The 24,678-nt window shown below is 36.5% G+C and overlaps 1 protein-coding gene across 2 annotated transcripts in view; it reads right to left on the bottom strand.

Annotated features, from left to right (window-relative positions):
- Positions 1 to 24,678, bottom strand: part of angpt1 (angiopoietin 1) — a 51,798-nt gene that overhangs the window by 3,974 nt on the left and 23,146 nt on the right. For both annotated transcript variants that reach the window (XM_046834376.1, XM_046834377.1), the window contains exons 5-8: positions 20,334 to 20,461; positions 18,604 to 18,705; positions 15,778 to 15,944; positions 3,415 to 3,545 (exon numbers count right to left, since the gene is read on the bottom strand). In XM_046834376.1, coding sequence (XP_046690332.1) covers positions 3,415 to 3,545; positions 15,778 to 15,944; positions 18,604 to 18,705; positions 20,334 to 20,461 — 528 coding nt within the window. The remainder of the gene's footprint in view (positions 1 to 3,414; positions 3,546 to 15,777; positions 15,945 to 18,603; positions 18,706 to 20,333; positions 20,462 to 24,678) is intronic.

Raw genomic sequence — 24,678 nt, 5'->3', positions numbered from 1 at the left:
CTTTTATTGCTATAGACCAATCTGACTTAGGTCCCTAACTGGATGCTAATATTCATTGTTACCATGGTCATAGAGTTCAGGTATCAAATTAAATCATGGCTAAAACCAAAGCTTTATATCCATACTAGATGACTTAAACATAATTAAATAAGGCAATAGGGCAATGCATTAGGTACCCCAACATGTTCCTGCCATGTATTCCAATACAAGAGGTGGTAATAGTAATAATTCTCAATACTAATTATATATATATATATATATATATATATATATATATATATATATATATATATATATATATATATAATAACATAATGACATTCTTGCTTATTCCTAGCCTGATAATTACCAGGTAAAGATACAAATGTATTTAGTTACTGTTGTGCAATAAGCCAAGACTGCAAAGTCTTAGTGAAGTTGTGAGTTCTATACTTACATCCTAGGTGATAATATGTGCAGCAAATGTGACATTAGTGGTTAGGAAGTGGTAGCTCAGTAGTTAAAAGTTAGACTTTTGATCAGATGGCTGTGAGTTCAAATCCTAGTTCCACCACTGTTGGGCCATTGAGCAAGCGTTTAAACCTCATGTGCTTAGTTAAATAAATTGAGTGATTTTTACAGAAAGTTGCTGTGAATATGGGTGACTGCCACAGCAGCCCTTTTTTTAGTTAGTTGATTGGCTGTCTGACCTGTTGAAGACTGATCTTGGAAATGAAACATAATGCTGATTGGCTAAAATCATTTAATCAGAAAGAATGTTTTTAACCTGCATTTGAGGTAATTCATTTTTTCAAGTCAAAAAGCTCAAGTCAAAGTGGAGTCACAAGTCACTAATGTCAAAGTCAAAGTTGAGTTTAAAGCTTTTTTTTTATTATGTCCAGTCACAAGCCAAATTTGTGATTCAGATCTAAGAACATTGTAAAATAACTGGTGCCATGAAGTGTAAGAGACATTTTTAGAGAAGGAGTCTTCAGTGTCAGAGTCAGCATTCAGGACAATGGACTTTTTGCTATCTCTTTAACATGACAAACTAATCATTTTTTGTCTTATTGAGTGCAGAGAAAAAGTTTTCAACTAAATAATTGATAGCAGGTTGTAACTTCTATCATTAGTATATCATTTGCTAATGAATTAAAAACTGTTGGCAAAACACTGTGGAATAAGAGACACATTTGGCACATTCCAAAGACTGAAAGTGACCAAATAAAATTGTCTTAAAACAAAACCAAAAGCATAAGCTACAAATATTAGTAATCAGCTATTAAAACTATTAATACAAGTCGAAAAGGAAGTGTCCAGTTTTGTGGTAGACAGAGGTCCATTCTTGAATCTCTCGGTCTATTTCTTCTGACACATAAACTCAACATGCCTGATCTTGTTATTAGATGTGCAGCGACAAAGCCATTTAAATGCACTTGTACTTGACTAACTCAGGAAAAAAACAATTTTCCACTTGGCTGCACTTGTATTTTGAAAATTTTGCACTTGACTGGTTCATAAAAGATCTGGGAAGACAGGACCTCTCGCAGGTCCTGTGCTGTCACGTTCTGCTTAATGATGTATCCCAGCTATCTGAAAACCAAGTGCTTCCTTTGGGGTAAGAAGGTCTCTTCACAGGAAGAGAGTAAAGAGTTCATGTATTCATAGAAATCCTTGGGTTTTGGCTTATGTTGACTGAGTCTTCACAGCATGTGGAGGTCCACAAAGACCTCATTACTCCATACTCAAAGCATTACACACCTGCTTTGCCAGCAAGTGGTGGTCTTGTGGCTGTTTAGCCAAGAGGACTTCACTGTGTGACAGAGAATATCCACTGTGCTGAGGTCTACATGCAGAGTTGAGGGTAAATATGCATGCCTACAACACGCCTTATGTGTTGAACTATTTAGAGCTCTCAAATTATTTAACAAACAGGTTGGTTTGAACATATTTGAAAAAAGTCAGCAATGTAGGGTTTTATCATTAACACCCACATTAAATTACTTGCTGTTAATAAATATCTCAGTGGATATTTTACAGCTTTGTATAAACAAGCACAACAGCACCCCCAGTGGTTGTAGGTAAGAAGCCACAGAATGATATTAAAAAGTGACACTGAAGGCTGATTTCTTTTTAGCCCAGACTGTAGCACCACCTATATTGTATTCATTTGGTCTGATGTTATTCAACCTGGTTCACTTAACAAACATTTAGCAGTGAAATAACTGTAGATAGAGTGTACACACATCGTCCAAATTACAGAAAAGGACAGATAACAGAATTGTTCTAACATTTGTATGTACCATGTCTGTTATTCAGAGGAAACCAGAATGAAGCATGTGTATGGACTTAATTGCAACAAAAAAAATAAAAAATAAAAAATAAAAAATAAAAATAAAAATTAGTTAATACATTAATTAATTCTAAAGGAAAAAAAACACAAATACAGCAACCTTACAGCTTTTGAATGTATGTGCATATAAATATTTATTTATTATTTTGTCATTAGTGGGACCTTAATAGATATTGCATTTTTCCTAATGAACAAGGGTTTTTTTTCAACTACTGATAGATGGAAGATTTTAGACATCTTATCAATACTGATCCTCAAAAATGCAGATAAAGAGCTTTAGTCAAGGTTTAAATTGAACATCAGATTAGAAAAATGTGATCTCAGTGACTTTGTTATTTGTAACAAAAGTACATTTCTTTACAATTGTCTGGTTACAGTGAGCTTGATCTTGGCTGACAGGAGTTGGACACAAAGTAGCCTTCTGCTGTTGTAGCTCATCCAACTCAGAGTGCATTCTGACATGCCATTCTGCTCACCATGGATATAAAGTTGTAATGTGCTTTTTTAAGCTACTTGTCTAGCCTTTCTCCTCTGATCTCGTTCATCAACAAGATGTTTCCATCTACAGAGCTGCTGCTAACTGGATGGAGAACAATAGTTTCTGAAATGCTCGAACCAGCCTGAAAACCACCAACATCACCGTGCCACATAGAAAATTGAATAAATGTACAGGTGTAAAGGTGTTCCAAATAAAATGCAAACACAATGTACCAGTTTTTGTCAGTCTAACATGAAAAAAACACCTTTGTACATTGTGACAATAAGCTTTCTTGGAAAGCGCATAGTAGCCGGCTCATGGCCACACAGAGTACACACTAGAGCGATAGCAAGACGTTTAACTTGTAGGTCTAAAGCCAAATAGTAACATTGACTTTGGCCTTTATAGCATTTAAATGATTTTCCATGCATAGTCTAAAACAATACAGGATACGGGAAATCTGTGTCATGGTCCAGAATAAAGTGAGGTAGAGAACCAAAATGAGCACCTTGAGGAGACTAATGTATCAGTGTAGACCAAGATGCAATGATAATTTAAATGATATATAAAAGTTGTTTTTGAACTCAAGATTCCTGTTTCTTACCTCCGGTTAACATCAAGGCGCACTTGCACAAACAATTGTCATTGTCCATGTCCTTAGTGCTGAAGTCTGCCCCATGGATCACCAGACTGCTCTGCCTGCCTGCTGTGCCACTGTGGCTCTTTAAGGACAATCTAAAAGCAGGACAGAAGAAACTCAGATAGTGCCAATGATGACACAGAGAAATGCATGATTTGAGACACAGCACACAATATATTTCTTTATTCTAAATGTGTGTTTCGTTGGGTAAAAAAAAGGAGAATGACAGAAAGAAAATAACAGGCACAACTGCAACACAACACACTTTTCTATATGTGCACATTGATTTCATTACAGTAAGACATTTTCTGATTATTATTATTTTTTCCTTTCAAATTTAGAAAACTGAAATCAGTAGAATGTGTACACTTGCAACACACACAATCATACTTTTATATGGATAACACTGAACTGTAATTGACAAATAGCTTGTAAATAATAATGCTAAATTTGATATAACAAAAAAAGTTAAAAATAGGATTTATGAATATTATCATGGTCATTCAATTACAATACACCTTTAAATCTATGGACATACAGTAAAGTCCAAATGTCTAAGAGTACCAGTAAAATGTTTTTATTCCAGATTCTTACAGATTCTAAATACAGAATAGAATTCTCTATTCCAGATTCTTATGACATGCAACAACTTGAGAAAAAATCTCGATTTTTCATATCTAGCTTTTTGACAGAGTACAACTGAGCTGGTATAGATTCCACAAGTTTCAACAAGATTCCAAAACTTTTGAATCCACTTTATATATATATATATATATATCAGAGGCGATTTCTTTGACTGCAAGGGAAGCTCGGCTTCCCTTATAATGTCACAAAATTAATGGTCAAATATGTACTATTGTATTAACATTTTATTGACTAAAAATGCGTTAGAAAACGTTCATCTCAAAGACGAGTTCGTTCAGAATCAGTTACATATAGCAGGTCGGCTGACTCGATTTCCTTCTCATACATTCCCGCAGCGTCACAGTGCATTTCCCTATTGAAGCCCAGCGTCCATTGACTTCAATGGGGCTGCTTTGAACGGTTTTTTTCAGCGCTTCGAAACTAGACTAGTCATTGGATAAACGCTGCGATTATGTCCCGCCCACGGACGCTCAGCGTCTCTGGGGGTGAATGGGGAGTGGGCTGGCCCGGACTCCGAGCTTCTGCGTGATGATTGGAGGGTCTGTCGAAAGACTGCATCTCCTTTTGACTGACAGCGATTCTGTACTATAAGGAATCACTGAAGCTATTCGCGCTCAGTCCCATCGCGGATTTCTCAAGTTCAGTCGAAATAAAACTGCTGCAACCTATTTCTTTGATATTTGCTTGGCGAAATTGCTTGATTTTCATCATACATTTCACACAATTATACACCACATTCCTTGTTTCAGTTTTACAGAGTTTAATATTTTTTTAGATCGTTCATTCATTCATTCATTCCTTCATTCATGGCCATCACTTTGATTCAGGAAGACTGAGGTCAGAACTTCAAGTCCTGTATTCAGATCAGGACTTGCAGGGTAACAGGGGAAAGCTGTGTGATTACTTGGTGTTCCTTAAAGACATGGAGTTGGACAGTGCAATGCCTCAGCTTTACAAACTGTTCTCATTAGTGGCAACAATTGGAGCTACATCTGCAGGTGTAGAAAGGAGCTTCTCCTGTTTAAAGCGACTCAAGTCCTACACCCGAAACACAATGGGCCAAGGCCGTTTAAGCAGCCTAGCTCTGCTGGCCATTGAGAGGACACTGGTCAAGTCACTTGAAAAGACTCCTAGTTGGTACGACAGGGTCACAGACCATTTTCTTGAAAAGGAACGTAGGGCAGAATTTACTTTTAAATAAATAGACAATTTTATGATGTAGGCCGAAAATGAGCTTCCCCTCTCTGACAGACCAGTAGCCGCCACTGATATATATATATATATATATATATATATATATATATATATATATATATATATATATATATATATATATATATATATATATATATATTCTGCTTACTTAAAATTCTAAATATAAATAAGTAAAAATTAAATTTGAACATATCACAGATTACTGATTGTATTTTGGCAAAAAATTATCTTTCTTGATCTATGATCAACCAATGTGCAACTCCTTTTTGTTTTAAGTGTGACACTGCCCGATGATATAGGAAAACAGACTTGAAAAAAAGAAGCAAACACATGTATAAAGTTATTTTAGTAAATCATACTCAAAAAACAAACAATGCTACATTCGTGCCAAATCTACCCAACATCTAAAGATGATTAAAGGTGCTAAAAAATATGAGAAACATATCCCACATATAATCCTAATTAATGAAGCCTGACATGCTTCTCTCGGGACAACATGTTCAATCCGCCCCACCTCTGTTCACATGTTAACAGCTTGCGTCTGTTCGTATGACAGTGAACATACGCTTAAATTAGGGCCAGTATGTACAGGGGCTGAGCAGTCTGAGCACACATGTGGAAGATACAGTGGTGCTGAGGGATGTGGAGAAGGCAAAGGAGTACATTTGACAGAACATCCAAATATGTTCATCAAGAAGACCACACAGCATTATGAAGCTGATAGATGAGGCAAAACAGAAACAAATGATAAAATGGTATAACCTTGGAGGAAATACAAAAGAAATCACAGCATTATTGTTGGCAGCATACACAGTTACTATGGGCTCATTTCCCTTCAAAAACTCTTTAAAAAAAATGAAAAATGACAGGAATGCTTCAGAAGATACAAAACTGTAATGGGCTAAATAAAAAAAATGCAAAAGACACAAAACTAAATACCACTAATTTACTGACTTTGCAACAATGTTACAACAGGCATAACTAATTGACCACCGATCAGGCATAACATTATGTCTACCTGTCTAATATTGTGTTGGTCCCCTTTTGCTGCCAAAACAGTCCTGATCCGTCAAGCATTAACAGCATTAACTTCATCAACAATTTGAGCTACAGTATCTTGTCTGTTGGATCGGACTACATGGGCCCCCATACATCAATGAGCCTTGGCCGCCGGTTCACCACTGTGACTTTGTTGGACTTTTGATTAATACTGAGCATTGCAGCCCAGGAACACCCAACAAGAACTTCTAACAGATCAACTTTAAGGACAAAATGTTCACTTGCTGCCTAATATATCCTACCCATGAACAGATTCAATGATGATGAGATCAGTAATCATAATGTCATAATGTTATAATATACCTGTTCAGTGCATATTCAACTTGAATTATTATATATACAGTATATATAGTATATGTAATATGAGCTATTAGACTACTAGCATAAGAATTAGTTTTTTTTTAACAGAGACATTAATCTAATCACAAAAGTTGTGTAAAGTAAGAGCATCTGCAAATTGCTTTAAATGCAAATGTTGAACTAATTACAGTCAGTGTCATATTTCAGACAGGACATGAAAATAACTTACAGGTGGTGGATTTTACTTTGTGTGCTGGGGTCCGTACTGGTCATTCGTGCCCAAACAAAAGAAAAGTTGATGTACTGAAAAAATTTAACCCATTCACTATCTTCACATGTAAAAGTACTTCTTTGTACTGCCATTTATTTTTACATTAATAGTAATGTTATTAAAATAATATATTTTATACAACCTACTCATGCTTGCGTGCTAGAATTTGTTGCTTTTGTTCTTTAAACCTCTTTGACCCCCCTCCTTAAATGCTGCGTCTTGGTATGACTTTCCTTCCCTCTTATTATCCATACACGAGGGGCTTTTTTTCTCAAAACATGAATGCTTGGGGTCAAGAAATAACATTGCAGGACCAAGCCAACAAGGAATAAGGAACCCCAAATGAAATAAGCTTTAGCCTCACATGCTTGTGTCCTGAAATCCACCCCTTCCTTAATAGGAATGGACAAGAGCGAATGACTGTTATAAATCTCACTTCACATTCAGGCTTGGACATGGAATAGGAAAACTTGATTGCATTTTGGTGGTGTCGAAGGCCTGTTGTGATTCACTAAGAGGGTGGTGATGCAATGTGAGGGGTCGAGAAGCCAAACGTGTGGTTATGTGGTTGTCGATGTGACCACCAGTTCTGTTTTCTTTTTTCAGTTAATTGATTCAGCAGATTTCCTTGTCAAGGGTTACCTGATCACTGCAAATCCATCCACTTCAAAACAGTTATCAGGACATGAGGTAATAGTTTGCAAAGCAAAATAACACAAATGGACTGTTATGAAGCCAAAATCCTTAAAGATTCGTGTCCACATTATTGCTGACTGCATGTCAGGAAACGCTTAATCGTTCAACTATGCAAATTGCACCTGCTAATAGTCTCCCATTTTACAAGACAATGTACTGTCTACAAATTTGAAACTATCGCATTGACAATGTTTATGTTCATTTCCTGTAAATTTCTGCACATCCTTGCAAATTTTTTGAGCAGTAAAAAAATAATCTACCAACAGCCAGTCTGGTTAGTTCCTGTTCAGCTACAACCACAGGCAGACAAATAAATGCATGGCATTTCATTTTTCAGTTTAGGTTGTGGTGACTGCATCCCACTGATAAGAAGATCAATCCAGAACACATGCATACAACCAAACAGTTACATACACAGGTTTCCTCACCAAATCATGTTGCTGTGGCTTCTGCTTAATTGCGATAAGCAAAGCGGAGCAAAAAGACTTCCTTCTTTCACGTCCAAATAATTATAAGTTGTTCTAATGTCTAACTGCTGTTTTAACAGCTCTCATCGAAGACAAGAACATCTGTGCAGCTTATCATCTTTTACCTTTCTATCCCCATTCTTCACAGGCAAACTCCTAGTCAACTACACTGAAATAACAAAGAGCTCCCTGGAGCCAGGATCCAGTCTTAAAAACTTGATCTAATGCAAACTGGAGATAGGGTCAAATATTCTCTACTTTTCACAATAAAATGTGCCATCTGATGTTTGTAGTAAAGTAAAGGAGTTGTGGTTTGTTTGAATTGCCGAAAGATCGATTGATCATCAGATATGTGACATTATGAACAGATTAATAGCGAGCGTCAGATAGTCTTTTGTCCTTGTTTTTCCTTCTGTTTTGAATCGTCGTTCAGTAGAAAAAGGAAAACACTCCCTATAAACGCAGCTGCTTATAGTATGTTCTTGACCAAGCAGCCCACCATGTAACAATACATTGCACAATAGTCGTTTAGATGACAGTAATGTATGAGTATATTCACTCATTGTTTGCATAGAATGTACAGTTGGCTGACTCAGCTGTCCCAAACTGAGTTTACATTACATCCTTTCGGCATGAACAATGTTTTTTCCATCAGAGCAAATGTAGGGGAATACTCAAGAGTATCATATTATATATAGAAGTAAAGCAACCACAACACTCCATTTCATTTAGATTAATGGAGCTGTACAGTTAGCTTTTGCACTGTCCAGCAAGGAAGAGCCAAAACGATTAACGCTCGCAAGAGACTTAAAAAAAAAAAAAAAAGTAGCAAAGACACGCACCACATATGGCTCCATATATCAGGTGAGGCTACATATTTAGCACGATGAAAGGAAGTAGACTTCCTTTTCTCCTTTACTTCTGCAAGTGTAGGACATGTCAGAGCCCATCGATAAAATCACTGCAAGCATGATGGCCAACTTTTGTAGAGAAACCACAATCATCTCTCAGTGAGCCTTTTATCTGTCACCACCTATCTGAAGCCCGGCACTTTAACATTACTTCAGTACCTGAGCTGTTATTTGAAGGGTGCAACAATTGCAAACTGGTGAGAGCTATTACATTTGCTTACTTCTGTAGAAATACATACTCTTCAAAGTACAGCATGAGAGCTTGCACAAAGGACTGTATTCATCCTGCACAGTGAGGAGTTAACACTGATTTGATGTAGGATTAGCTGGATCAACTGTTGGATCAGCCTGCCAAATAACGAGGGCGTAAGAAATATTGTTAAATGAAAAAAAATTTGCAGTGATAAACGAGGCAGTTACAAGTAGGACTTATACATACAGTAAAATATCAATGGTAGCATTACTCGTATTAGGCATTTATTTCAGTAATTACTATTTTCTTAGTCATACACTACCACATATACGTTATCTATTTTTTTTTTTTTTTTTTTGATTTGCATTATATTTGTCAACCAAGTAATAACTGCCTTTTCACTCTGCACTATGCCACACATTCTATCCCTGATTGTTCTGGGGCTTAAAGCCTTGTCCCTATGTCTATAAGTGGTAGTCTAAACATATTTCTGAATACACATTTCTTTTCACTGTGTACATACAGAATATTAGTACATTTTTATGTGGTTGGACATTTAGGGGGATGTGGCAGAAAAGAAGTTGATTAAGGGCAAAACATGGATTAGAGGCTCACAAGAAATTGCTCCATGCAGTCCACAGACTCAATTTTAGATCATTTCTGTTCCGTTACTGTTGAACGGATCTTTCTATATCTTAATATGTTTTTTAACATAAAATAGGCAGATAGTGAAGACTCACGAAAGCCTGGGCCCATAAATCAGAGAAAGAGTGTTAACATATGAACAGCTGTGCTGCCTATTATAATCATATTTATAATGATTTATGACAGGCAAACAAATGTATGTAGATCAGTAGACTTAGCTCGCAAAGACTTTCACCAGAGTTTACAGCTTATTCATGTCATTCAAGGAAACTTGTCTGCCAAGTTCTTCTCCCACATCTACATCATAGAGCTGTGCGATTTCCCAGAGGATTATTCCATTATGGCAAAAAAGCCATGGAATTCAAGCCTTGGCTGGTAAATGTATAGAGATATTAAATAAAGATGTAGCATTTGCTGTAAGTATACCCATGCAGCAGGGGAGCTGGATTTTTTTTGCCAGAAGGTGAGCTGAAGAAATAATACAGAATAACCTCAGCATATGTTCAGTCACACACTTGAAGAGGAAATATTTATTGAATTGATATTAAATGCATGTTCTTTTTTCTGGCAATGAGTGCTGTTATTTAAACTGTGTGCATGTGCTAAGTTCATGAAGAGGTGCATGAACACTTGCCCACACACACATATATATACACACACACATGCACACACACACACGCACGCACACATGCATGCACACATAAATCCTGATTTGTGGTAGTGAGTTTCAACAAATGTGATGCAAAACCACACAATAGCTACACCCTGGCAAATATACAGAATTGTTCTGCAAACATACAGCATTTGAGTGCAGAGGCATTTTGACTATGTGAGGGAAATGACCATTTGTAGACCCTAGAATGTCAACAGTCTGTATGAACCGGTATTTTTTGCAAAACTGACACAACAATGTTTTACTCAACCAACACCATCCATTACACTGTAAGAATTTACAGACTGCCTCAAACCAGATTCTACCCCAACTGATATCAAAGTGAGCTCATCCGCAAAACTGCTTAAAAATCACAAAAGTAATTATGAAGGTTGTTCCAAGTTTCAGTTGGATCAGTCCTAACCATAGTCTTCATTTAATTAGTCTGGGAGAAGCAGCCAGCCCTCAAGAATTTTCTCTAACCAAAAGGTGTCCGAAACTGTCAACTGTTGTTTCCCCCAGACATGGGGGCTTTTACTCATTTACCACATTTCATTTACATTTAAAGGCTAAATCCTATTTACACTTCAAAAGGAAGAATAGTATAAAATCTCTGGGCAAAATTTGTCCTGGGTTCTTTTTTAAAAGTACTTCATGTATTTAGTCACCGCAAAGTTATAAACTTTGAGATGGCAACCTCAAGATTATGGACCCTGGACTTATCCAGCAGCCATTGTTCTTCATGTCAATGAACATATTTTATTGTTTTCTTGTCTTTTGTTAGTATTTGTACTCGCATCCACTTCTTCCACTTCAGTATTACATGACTTCTGTCTTAGGAAAAGTACAAAAAGACTCATGAACAGCCCCAACCCCAATTTTATAGCCGTTAACTACCAGCCTCCTTTTAAGAATTAAACACTTCCACTTTACTGCAGTTATCTGTTCTAACTACATTTGTTTTATATAAGATTGTTATTTGCACTACTTGCACAATGTGCAAATCTGTATTTACCGTAATCTACTGTATTTACCAACTGCATCATGCTGTTTACATCGAATTTCACCTATTGTTTCACCATAATTCTTATTTATTTCATTCAACCTAATTGACTACTGGTATGCATCATACTGTTTATATCTGCATATTATCTTAAAATCTAAAAAATTAACAATAACCTTTTTATATTTTATTTATTTGCTACATGCACTATTGTTTGGATGCTAAATACATTTAATTGTTCATGTACATGTACTCTGACAGTGAATCTAATCTAATCTAATCTAATCTAATCTAATCTAATCTGATCTAATCTATTCTAACAGATACAGATATGATGTGGCATGGCTACCAAATACATTGTGATTACATTATACTACTTTAGCTACACTTCTCATAGATGAAAGTTACTTAAAAATTAGATGCCACTCACAATGCACTAAAAATGTTAGCTGGTTTGTGTAAAATGCCTGTACTTTGCCTTGTGTACTTTTCCACTTTTTTCATTTTCTCCACCTTGGAACAGTAATAACATTTACATAAACTAGTGCTGTATGATTCAAGGCTTTGTTTATTTGGTAAGAGTTTATTACACTAGTTTATAACATTTGAGGTTGACCAAGAGACTAGATACATGCAGGTAAGCTGTGTGCTGCCAGGTTTGCTAGCTTTCCCATACTAATTTTATAAAGGGAAATATTGCTGTGCATTGTTTAATTCTCTTAACAACAACAACTCACAGCAATTCTACTTCATTACTCTAACCACCTTAGACGCAAAAGTGTTTTGTGCCAGCTCTCACTGGTTTTGGCTGAATCATGCTTCATAAACAGAAAGTGAAAAAGAATACAACAGGCGAATGATTACGATTGCACAATTGTGCTTGCAAATATTAGCATGATTTCAGTCCTATCATCATGCTTGAAAGTTATAATTTGCATATAAGAATGCAGGGTCACAGGAACCCAAAATTACTTTTCTACATTTCCTCAGCTTTGTGATTTGAAGCATTTCTTGATTGCTGACATATTGTTATTGTACAGTGGCAGATGATTCTTTGTAACTGAAGCTCAGGTTTCTTTTGCCTAGTATACTGGCACAAAATTCTAAACACACTGTGTGTGACTTGATGGTCATTAGAGAACGCTTTAAACACTTTTAAACATGTCATACAATGTTCCATCTCAAAATTTCTTAGTTACTTAGCATTTCACCAACTGACAGGACTTTAAGGAAAAATGGAATAAAGACGCAACACTTATCCAAAGTTTTTTAGAACAATTAATGCACTGAGAGGTGAATGTACACATTAGCTTAAAATACAAAAAAATTTATCCTACAGTGTAACTGTGCACAATATGTTATAGTCAGAGTTAAGTTAAGCATTTTGTAGTGAGGAGGTAATACATACATTTTGCACTTCAGAATTTAGAAGTTATGACAGGCATAAGAGCTGTTCAGTAGAATCATGTAAGGATTACAGACACATGATAAAAACAGAGGTGTGTTGAGGATGTTAACAATTCTCAGCTTGACTTTTTTTGTGCATGATATAGGCTTGAAGAGAGCTTTAAGAGCTGTGTTTAGTCCACTGGTTTCAAGCAACCATATTATATCATGTTGAAATTCACATTTTGTACTGTAGTTACACTGAACAGAGTATTTTTAATATGAACATGTCTAGACAAATATAAAAAAAAATAAATGATAATAGTTATAATTAGTAATAATTAGTTGAAATCAGTAGTTTCTCAGAAGATCAGATCTCATATTATCAGAAACATGGCTTAGGACAGATTATTGCGAATATGCTAGAAATTTTAATGCAGCACATTAAAATTTAAAAACATTAAAAAGATTTTTTATTTATTTATACCTTATTTATTTTTTTTATTAACTTCCTTTTATGTGACATACACTTCCATTGGACAGACCTACAGTAAATTTATAGCGTTTAATACAACTAAGTTGATGGTTAGGAGAGTTGAATTCATGACCTTTTAATCATCTTGACCACTGAGCTACCATTGCTCGGAATCTGCCATAAATGTGTAGGCTGGTACTGTACATTATGTCATGTGTGGATAATGGAATACTGCCAACCTTGTGGCTTCTAATTTTTAGGAACATCTCTTCTTGTTTTCCCTTGCAATCTGTACAACAATCATATTTCACAACTCAAACAAGAAACTGTGTCCGTTATGTCATGTCTCTACCATTAAATGCTCCATAACTACACCGATTATCTAATCAAGCCATTTGCGATTACCAAGAACAGTCCATATCAGGGATTCCAGATGTTTTTTTAGCATTTGTACAGTGTTTGGCCAGAAAGATATCAGCATCACACATCATTTGTAACAACTAAAATTGTACCCAAGGACTTTTTTTATCATCATAAAAGTTTGGTGTATATTTTATCTTTTGGAATCACAACAAAAGACCACATGTTACACCATATTTTGCCTTAGTGAAAGTGGATGGCAGACATTTTACAGTGCGAACGACTAATAGTTCAAAGATACACTTTTCTGATATGTGCGTAATTAAAATTTAATGGTGTCCTAATTCTCCTAACATATCTAAATATTGAAAGAAATTTTTAAGACAAAAAAAAAAAAGCAAAAAAACATTAGCTACATATGGTCATTAGCTGTAATTTATCACGTGGCACACATGTGGCCAAGTCTTCTGATTTATTTCCGATTGTGTATGTAATTGGGCAATCATTAACTTGAGCAGTATTAATATAAGTGAGAATAATTTTGTGATTTAGGTTACAGCAATAGTTTCTGCTGCAGTTCTGTGCCACAGTGCTAAACCTAAGTCATTTCCTGTCCAGGTTTAAGGAGCTGGCATTTCAAGCAACTAGCATGTCTAAACCACTGCCTGCGATAAACAAGAAATTGTGGCACTTTTATAATAGAAAAAGTTTTAAACAATTACCCATGGTTTCCAGAGTAGTCTTGTAGCTATTCTCAGTGTGCTCGACTGCTATATATGGTTTGCATTTGCCAAAGATCATGAAGCATTCTAACCATAAATCATATTATATTTGTTTTCTGTTGTACATTTTTAAAATGCACAAACCACCAGGTTCAGACTTAAAGCAGTGAAAGTACTAGAGCACACTACCAGAAGTGGCAACATCTCATACAGTTTGTTTAGACCCTTGGGAACTGGTTTTCTTTGGCCAACGTTCCATATGAGCAATGTGTGAGTCTGTGACCACAACAGTTTAAAAGAACAAATCTATTTATAGACCCCAGAATGCTGATTAGATTCCTAAAACTTTTTACTGGCATAGGCTGCTCATAAGCCAGGACAATATGACGCACTAAGAAGCTTAGCGAAGCTATATTATAGTTAAATAAGCACACCTGATGACATAAGTTAGTGTTTATTTGTTTCGATGTGGTTCCATGTGTTCTCAATGTCAATATACTTACAATATGTACAATAATGTTTTAGAAATCATGCCTATAAAAAGGAGATTGTGAGAAATGTATTCAGTGTATGATAGTGTGGTGCATTGCTGGAGGCCACAAAGTTGTTTGTTCTCTTTCCAGTCTTACCAATCAAGACTGTTTAATAATCCCAAAAAGCTGGCCATTGGGGGTGAGTGCCAAAAGGAATACAATATAGCCATTACTTTGAGAGTATGAATCCAACGAATAAGACATGAACCTTAGAGCATCAACCTGGATTATACCTGACACCTTTTTTCTACTGAGTGTGTTATTTAAAGTAATAGACATATGATCTGTGTTACATTCTTGTACATCCTTACTGTAAAATAATCAAAAGAACATTCAAGGTGAAGAGAGAACAGTAGGTTAAAAAATTATCAGCAGCATCTTATCTAGCTGACTAACAGTCTTTGGAAACAGTAAGAGGTTTTAGTTATTTAAACACTTGGAATGATTTGTTCCAAAATCTGGTTGAGCTCAAATGTCAGCTGTAGAAGTAAATGCCTGCTAAAATTAAACCTCACTGTAAAACACTTAATAGAATACAAATACATATGATATGTACCCTTACTTATAATATGGGGCTTAAACTTTTTTGGGTATCACTAAAATTCTACTCTCTATGAAACATGTATATAGAAAAAAAAGTTGTGTAGTGGGAATATACAATTGTTATGCACAAAAAAGGCACAGTTGTTATGTCATGGCACTGCCTGGAGCAATGGCAAACACAGTAATATTGAAGAATAAAGAATAAGTCAATATTTTTTCAGAATAAAGCACTTCAGTAATTTTTTTAGTACCTGTACTTGTTTTTCTCACTGCCAATGTGAAAGCGGTCATACTGGGAGAAGGCCTGATGTCCATCCCAGTCAGTGAGCTCCACCCGGAGTGCATACTGTCTTTGACTGGTCAGCATGTACACGAACTCGTTCCCCAGCCAATGCTCAGCTGACACACTCCCAAAGCCCTGGAAGGGAGAATGCACCCAGGGTCAGTGCAGGAATTCCGGAGGGTTACTGATGGGCCCTGGAGCAGGCCATGGGAAACACAGCCTGGTCCAAGAAAGCTCAGCAATCAGCAAAAGCAAGCAACTTTAATTTATCTTGCTTTCTAAGATTATAATTTGAAGTTTTAGGAAATGTTGACACATGATGGTATCAGCACTATATGAACTGATTTTCAATAACATTTGTAAATGCAAGTTGTTCAATGAGTTATACAGTATATACATCGCTAATGCATAATACATACTGTACGTGCAGCAGTTCACAGTCTTTCTCAGAAGTAGACATTTCACTTTGTTCACTTGTATCATCATTTGGTAATTAACTCTAATCTCTTAATATAACAGTAGGGATGCCGCTCCCAGTAGGACTTCTAAAAGTTTTTTCCGATGTGTACACAACTGGCTCAGCTCATACTTGCTGGAACAGCTTCTGAATAACGTCTTAATGCACAGTAATTTCATAGAGTAGAGACTATTTGAACCAAAGCCCCAAATGAACAAACTCCACCTGTAAATGGTGTGACAAATGAGCACCATATGGTATTGGATCAGACATTGTATTCTTGTACAGTTCTTTTTTTTTTGTAAGAAATTGAATATGTAGTACTGAGTAATCATTACATACAAGGAAAATATGCTAATGATTTAATTTTAAATCCTGAAACGGTCAATACGTAATCAGAATGATGCTGGAAGAAAAGCGAAAATGTTTGGCAGAGACTGCATGGGATTTTGAGAGCAAGCATGAAGGAGATATTGCTGTGGTCTTTTATTAAGTGCTGGCTATTGATTTCAGCGTTTTGAGATGATTGTGATGCCAGTGATTTATGATATAAGATATGCAACTGGCCTAAGGCGAGGTGTGGGTGGGTGGAATAAGATTATCCCCCAAACAGTGTTTTGAGTTTGTGTTTGTTGTCAAGGTGTAGGCTATGTAATTTGTTAAAAAAAAGCCAGTCTCTGACTGTGGTCACATATGAGCAAAACTTCCATTCCCTCTCGAACCCACCCCCTCTTACTTGCAGCACAATTTCTCACGAGAACTATATGAGTAGCCAAAGAGGGAAGTGGTCAAGCGGGGCATCCTCCTGGGTGAGCGGTTATGGGTGAAGCCCAGTACTGATGTGCTGTTTCGCAATAAGCCTCTCTAAGGTTACAGGTTGTCATACATCACTTCACTATTAGGCACAAATAGCAACCTTCTTTAACCTACAAACATTCTCTACTAATGGGTTTTGTTGAGCCAAAATCCAGAAGTGAAGTGTTTACTGATGTCTCACAACGCTACTTAATTCCAACGTTGTGCTAGAAGACTTTCATGTCAAGCAAAACTATGATGCAGAACATTTAAATTGACATTAATATTGTTGATATTGTTGACTGCTGATAAGCAAATATATCAAATATACAATTATTTATCATTATTTATCAATTATATATCAATTTATTTACATTTTGTTTACTAGGTAATTATCACACGCTGTTTAGTTGGCCATTGTTTGAGATTTCCAGCTCAGAGCTTCAACTCCCAGTAGATCTAATTCATGGGAGGAGTTTACACGTGCGAGGGACTTGTAAATGTTTTTATACCGTGAATGTTTTATGATGATTTCATTGGTGTGACATTAGGTTCATACAGGGATTCTTAAACAATTTGTCGCTAGGGACTCCTTTGTTAAAAACATCATCAATTCCATGGACCCCTTCAGCACTGATTTTTGAGCATAATCCAACTGTTTTAATATTCAGCTCATTATTATATATATAAAACTGTCCAAAAATATTTAGACTATTTTTGCAGCACCTTATATGTTTTTATTACTGAACTTTCCTCACATAGGGCACCTCTGGTCCAAGTTGATTTTATTTATAGACTTTTTTTTTTTTTACATACATATAAACATTGAAATTAAACCTGTTCAATTCAAGTAACCTGTCAGCATTGTAATAAAAAATATGAATCTCCTGGCTCTGCTAAACAAACCACACCACAGGATTAATCTATATTCTGCAAATGACTAAACCGTAAGTGCTGGTAATATCTTAAAACATTGATATACTGATCATGTGAATCATGTGAGTCTTAATACGGCATTAATTACACACTGCTGATAAAAAAGCCCTGTCTGTTGGAACTCTTAATGATAACAAACCCCTGATAAAAACTATCAAATTACATCTCCACATCCCATGACATATAGTGAAGCCAAGATCTATTGACAAAAACGTCTCCATCACTAAAAAGCGGCCTTTTGTCTATTTAAACTACAATCCTAAGAGACTGACGTTAAGTGATTTCTTTGCACAGAGACACTTCAATCAACAAAGAAATATTTCTAGATGTACTAGATGTGTTGGAGACGGGTAATCACCAAACTGTAATTCGGCTTCGATACTTCATATCTGAAATCCCCTGGTATAGAGTATGCGTGTGAAAGGCCAAGCGTTTAATGGGTAGAATAAATCGTTACTGCCCCCGAATGTCAAGATGTTTTCTCTTATTAATAACGGCAATAAAGTTCCATACATCTGCTTACTGTTCTCTTTGCTGTCCCAGATATCCCTCACCGCTGTCAACAGTTTAAATGAAGGTTAGAAAGATGATTTTTGTTTGGCGTACCATCTTGTACTCTTTCCATGTCCTCTGAAAGTCCACACTTCCATCCTCTCGGCGTTGAATTACTGTCCATCCTCCTCCAGCAGATTCCATATTACAGTATACCTGTACAGTATACAGTACACACACACACACACACACACACACACACACACACACACACACACACACACACACACACATTAAAGCTTCTTAAGAGAAACATCCAAGTTACAGTGCATATTAATAGTAATTGTTTGTTTTATTTTAAGCCATAAAAGGTCTGCGCTTAATTCTGGCAGTGTGGCAAATATGTCCCTAACTAATCACATTCCAGACATGGAAGAGCAAAGTCATCCATTTTTTTTATGGCTTGAAGGGATTTAGATGTTATAGTTTCGTCCAATCATCTTACAAATTCTCACATAAAAGTCACATAAAAGAAACTTAAATTTTTCTTGTCCAATTTCTGTATTAATTTTTGTTCTTTGTTCCTGAGCTTTGTCCAGAGTATTATATGCACTGAAAGCTTTACTTCTGTCTTTATTCCCTGCTTGATTGAAGATATCAGAAGAGAAAGTTCTGCAAGTGTAATTTAGGAAGTGTACTGTTCGCCATCTTTCCAGTGAACTAATATTAGCTGGGACTATTATATATTTTTTTTTTGCTAGCTAATTAATACACATATATTACAGCAAATAGACAGATGTTGCCAACAAGCTGCTTTTTTGCGTTCTGGCTAAAGTAGGCTTGCCTACATGTTTAGTTAGCAATTAGAGCAGGGCAGAAGTCCAGGGTCTAAGATCAGACTGGAGACAAAAGCGACACATGGCTGTAATCTAGCCATGTGTGGCTCAGTGTAAACCAATAAGGGGCAAATCGGTGACTGCCTTTCTTTGGTGGTGGAGGAGAGATTTTGTTAACCTCACATACATCCAGCTGAATACACATAGTCCAGTCAGAGGACAATTACCCGAGGAACCACAGACTTGACTTATGGTGAAACCAGACACCCAGACACATGTCTATATACACACAAACACACAGATACCAGCTACACTGAAAAGCTGTGTGCGTGAGTCAATCTGTACCCAGAACATGGTCATAAATTCCTGTTTACATTACGCAACATATACATTCCTTCTTTATAGTTTTCACACTATAAAACATACCATAATGGCCTGCAGTCTCATCTATATGACGCAGTGCTCTAACCTTATCTTTAGAACAGTGAAAGTGACTCCAGTCTAACAGCTACTATACATTTGTTTAGCTCAGTTTAAAGTAGAATTTAAACAAAGAACAAATCTTAGACTGACTCAAAACCTTTGGGTAGTGGATTTGGAGCCATTGATATAAGTAAAAGATAAACGTAATGTAAACGAAATGACCCCTCTGCCCTAACACTACGCTGCACTCAGCACTCCGCTCAGCGTTATCTTTGCAATCCAGCAACTGCGTCAATGTTACTCACAATGGCTTTATTCCAATCTGCCAATGTTTTGCATCAGCCATTCTAATGGGCTATTATTGGGTTTCCTAATCTGGCTCTGATATACCCATAATATTCTCATTAGACTTGTTGATTAGGTGATGATTTTGGTCAGATATGTTTGCAGTAAGGCATTCAGTATAATAAACATAGGAGGGTGAGGATGTGAGAAACAGAATGAGGGATAATCTTTTGCTGCATTTATTTTTAACTTTTTCTGCAGGATCTGAACACAAACACACACACACACACGAATGCACACCTTTTTAGTTTCTTGTGGACTAATGTTGATGGTGTACACGCCATTTTTCTGAAAGCCTGCCTCATAGAGATCAGCACAGTCCCGGAATTTCTTCTCTTCGTCGGCTTGTTTCGTGCTGTTGGGCACCACTGTGAACGACAAAATGATAGATGTAAGAAAACATGACTATGTACCCTTCACTGCTGGGTCTTATTGTGTAGCACACAATCTGTCACTACAAGAGCTTCCCTTTCAGCAGAAGATCAATTCTTATGTACAATCGACTGACTGATGTTCTATGACAAATAAAATAATACAAAAAATCAGGCAGGTGATGATAGAATTTTCTAAGCTCATGCCAGTTTCTAGTTTCTAATACCCAAATGAATATTAAAACAGAGGTTATATGATGCAATGGTTTTGAAGTAAGAGCAGAGAACTTTTTCTGACAAGACTTCCAGCAAGTATTGAATATATATGTGTGTGTGTGTGTGTGTGTGTGTGTGTGTGTGTGTGTGTGTGTGTGTGTGTGTGTGTGTGTTTAAATGGTCGTGATTGGCAGGGGGTGTTCTGAATTTATTGCTGCTCAGGATAGGAAAGGGATACAATGTGTTTAAGATCATATAACACCTTTTACATCTAGTTAAATATGCACAAATCAGTCACACCTCCTGTACTGGGGAAACATTTTTGGGACACAGTATGAGACACATTTTAGGTGATGGTATGAATTAAAGCTCTAGCCACAAAAGCAAAGCATACCCAAGCTCAGTCAGATAACAGAATAAATAACATGCCAGAATAGAAGTCCATGGCGAGTAACTGAACATGAATAGAGCGCATCATACGCTAGACTCCTGGAAAGGTCTCTGGAGTTTTATCGATAAGATCTTTCAGTGTATGGAAGTGAGTGACATGTTTCCAGTGTGAAAGCTCTTTAATCAAAGCGCTGATCTCTTGCACCCAATGAGGAAACGTTCGGCTCGTTCAGGCCTCTCAAAGCTTGCAGCTGGTTCTCCTTCCATCTGCACATAATTACCCCTGCCAATATTTTGAAACTAAGCAAAGGTCTGCGGACAAAATACTACAAGCTATAAATTTCAAGTTCCTGTTATAACAAGTGGTTTATATTTACACGCCAAGTCCTGGTTATATCTCTGCAGCGTCCTACCAAGTCTTCTCTCTTATTCTACTAAAGAGCCTAGCTCAGCTTTCACACCCTTGTTTTCACTGTTGGGGCTGTTTTGGGAGAAGAGATGTCACCGCAGAGCAGGATGGTGTTTAGGCCTGGCTTTGATCCTTGGCGTGAGGAGGAGGGCAGCGGAGATACAAAGTCCTTCAAGGGAGACTATTATAGCTGCCTCACTGTGAAAGAACTGAGTGTCAGTGACGTGAAACTCCTGCAGTGACAGGTTCATCGAGTGGAACTGCATGCTGTGGAGACTAGCACAACAAGAAGCCAGACCTGTCCAATGGAGATTTATTGCAGGCCAAAGCAGCTGAGATGAAACATTTAGAGAGATCATGCCCATTGAGCATGCAATGTACCTGTGAATGTCTTATTCATCTGTGGCTGAATAAGGGCCGTCCATCAGATGGATGTCCTACTTGGACTCGCATTCAAGCAGCATTTTGAGCTCATGAGAAATAATATTAAGTGGTTAGTGAATAAAATGGTGACTGTCTATCAGGGATAAATGGGCTCTAAGGGGTTTACCCCAAAAGGAAAATATGAAATAATTGAACAAATAAAAAACCTTTTTAATTGAGATGGTGCATATAAAAATACACTGTGATTCCAAAATGATAATGTGTGTGTCCTTGTGTATACAGTTTCACATGTACGTGATGAGCCTGAGCTATGAAGGTCAAGCTTAAAGGTTTTACAACCTGTATTCCTTAAATCTCTACCCTAAAGAAATATTTAACTCCCAATTATATTAAAAATGAAGGTAAGTTACTAATATGTATGAAAAAATGTTAGCTTTCACATTCATAACACTGACCAGCTCTCAATGAATAATAAAACATTTCAACTTCAGATGTATTAATTTGACCACAATGATTACAATTATATCTGCAAGAACTAACATTTCATATATTATTATTATGCAAATAAAATTATAAAGGAGGTATGCAAAGCCAGAATATATATGTGAATAATTATGTCTAGTGAATAGTGATATCTGTGATGAGGGATGTGCAAGGTCAACGTTCCAACATTCTTGCTAGACGCTGTGTAGACATTTTTGACAGGTGTTATTGATCAATGTGTGCGTCTGTCACCATGTCACCAGAAGTTTTCACTGTGTAGTAACATCTGGATTCAGACTCATTGACATAGCTCATTGCTAAATGTACTCATAACCACAACTGCCTCCCAAAAGGTTTTTTCCCCTCAAATAAACACATTATAATTATTTTGAAACTGAGAATATGCTAAAAGCAATGGTTTGCAAAATAATTAAATGTGAGCAGGAATGATTCCCAAGGATAATGAAGATGCACATAATATGGGACTGACTATCAGGAACCATTAAACAGCTGGTGTCTTGGCATTAACATCTGCATTAATATGCTATTCTCTATTTACATATCAGTTTTTGTTCATTCAGTAGGGACTTCTGATCACTGGGAGTTTTTGTAAAAAGTATTAGCAAGCAAAACTACTTCTATAAATCAAGGCTTTAGTCAAACAAACTTTCCTAAAGTCTAAAACCCTCCTAGAAAATTGATTAAGATTCCCAATGTAAAACAAGATTAAAAATCAGATAAATAATAAAAAAAAATGTTTATGGTAAATATAAATCAGACTTTACACATGACCATAAAAATCTGAGGCTGCATTAATATTAGGCCAGTAACTAAACGGACACTAAACTGAAAAAGAGAGCAGAGGTAATGACTAACACTAGCCAATTCATTTGGCAAACCAGAACATTACATAAGGCACAAAGCATCTTAGTGATAGTATGCCAAAATCCAACAGTTTCATTTCAGACACATTTGTTTAAAAGACCATGAAAAGTGCCATGCTGAGGTACAATATATTTCTCGAAAACTAAACCCAGTGACTGAAAAAACAATACTTTGCAGCAAAGAGGCTGTGGTAATCAAAGATGACTGATGCTATTCATTAGGTGCGTTAACACAGCACAGAAAAAATAAAAATGATGTGTGGCAGAGAGGGAATCGTTACAGCCTCCCAGAACTGCTCAGTTAACAAATGATTTAGCTCCCAGAGATTGTAATAGGTTTAGAAGTGATAAGTGATGAGCTCATCAAAATCTGGCAATCATAGAAGAACTGTGCATAGGGAAAGAAACAAACGTTTAAGCTACTAAAAAGGAAGAAAAAAATATTTTATTACCAAAATGTAAAATTATATTCAAAACAATCTAATGATTTAACCCAGAATACAAGCTATTTTCAAGTCTGGAAACAAAGACCCCACATTGAAATATTATATGCCAAATATTTCTAATGATTAGCTTGGTTGGGAATTAGATATGTGCTCTCCTTATTAAGGAACCCCTGACCTAGTTTTAAAATGCAATAGAGGTGCCATGGTAGTGTGAAACTTGGAACCTTCCCTTTCACCTTTAGAGCAAAGATTCTCCCATTGGACTCATTAAGTGAGGAAAGTGACCTCTGTAGTGAATTTGAACCTACAAACTGCTAGATAAAAGCAAATAAGCAATCACAAAAAAGCAAGCCAATTTGAACCCAATCCCCCTTCTCCTTAATTCTACAATTCTAATTATTTTATCACTTCAATTACCTCTAAACAAGGAAAATAATCAACACCTAACTGTACTAATACATTTTTAACATGTTGGTGTCTTATGACTGTTAACAATATCTCACTAAATTAACAAATTAAGAAACAAGCAAACAAAAGACTTGAATATTACAAATAATCCAGCTGAATGTTCTTATCGTCTCTTTTATAAACTCAGTGGTCTCAATTGGAATCACAAAAATGCAGACGTCTGGTTAAAAGTGTCACTTGAGTGTCAGCTCAATGTCATAATGGCAGAAAAAGCAACAGGAAGTAAGTGCCCTCCCAGCAGGAAGTGAAACTCAGAGTGCCCAGAGGTCTGAAATGTATCCATGCTCTAGCCAGTCCCAGCACAAACATCCAAGGTAAATTTTCTGTGACCACTGAGATCTGGGGCACAAGAAAGGTCAAAAGGGCAAGCCCTGGTTACAGTGGAGGGGTTGGGGGACTGGAGTAACATGTTGCTGTAAGACCAGCTCTGACAGCAAGGGAGAAATTACTAGTCTTAAACTGCTGTGGCTGTGTAAAGAGAAGTTTGTTGAAATTGAAAGAATTTAAAGCATCAGTTGGGAATTCTGCAAGTCA

Source organism: Silurus meridionalis, chromosome 22 (genome assembly GCF_014805685.1).
Source record: "Silurus meridionalis isolate SWU-2019-XX chromosome 22, ASM1480568v1, whole genome shotgun sequence".
In the NCBI taxonomy this organism is placed as follows: domain Eukaryota; kingdom Metazoa; phylum Chordata; class Actinopteri; order Siluriformes; family Siluridae; genus Silurus; species Silurus meridionalis.
Note: the sequence above shows the minus strand (reverse complement) of the source record. Positions and strands in the feature narration are given on the sequence as shown.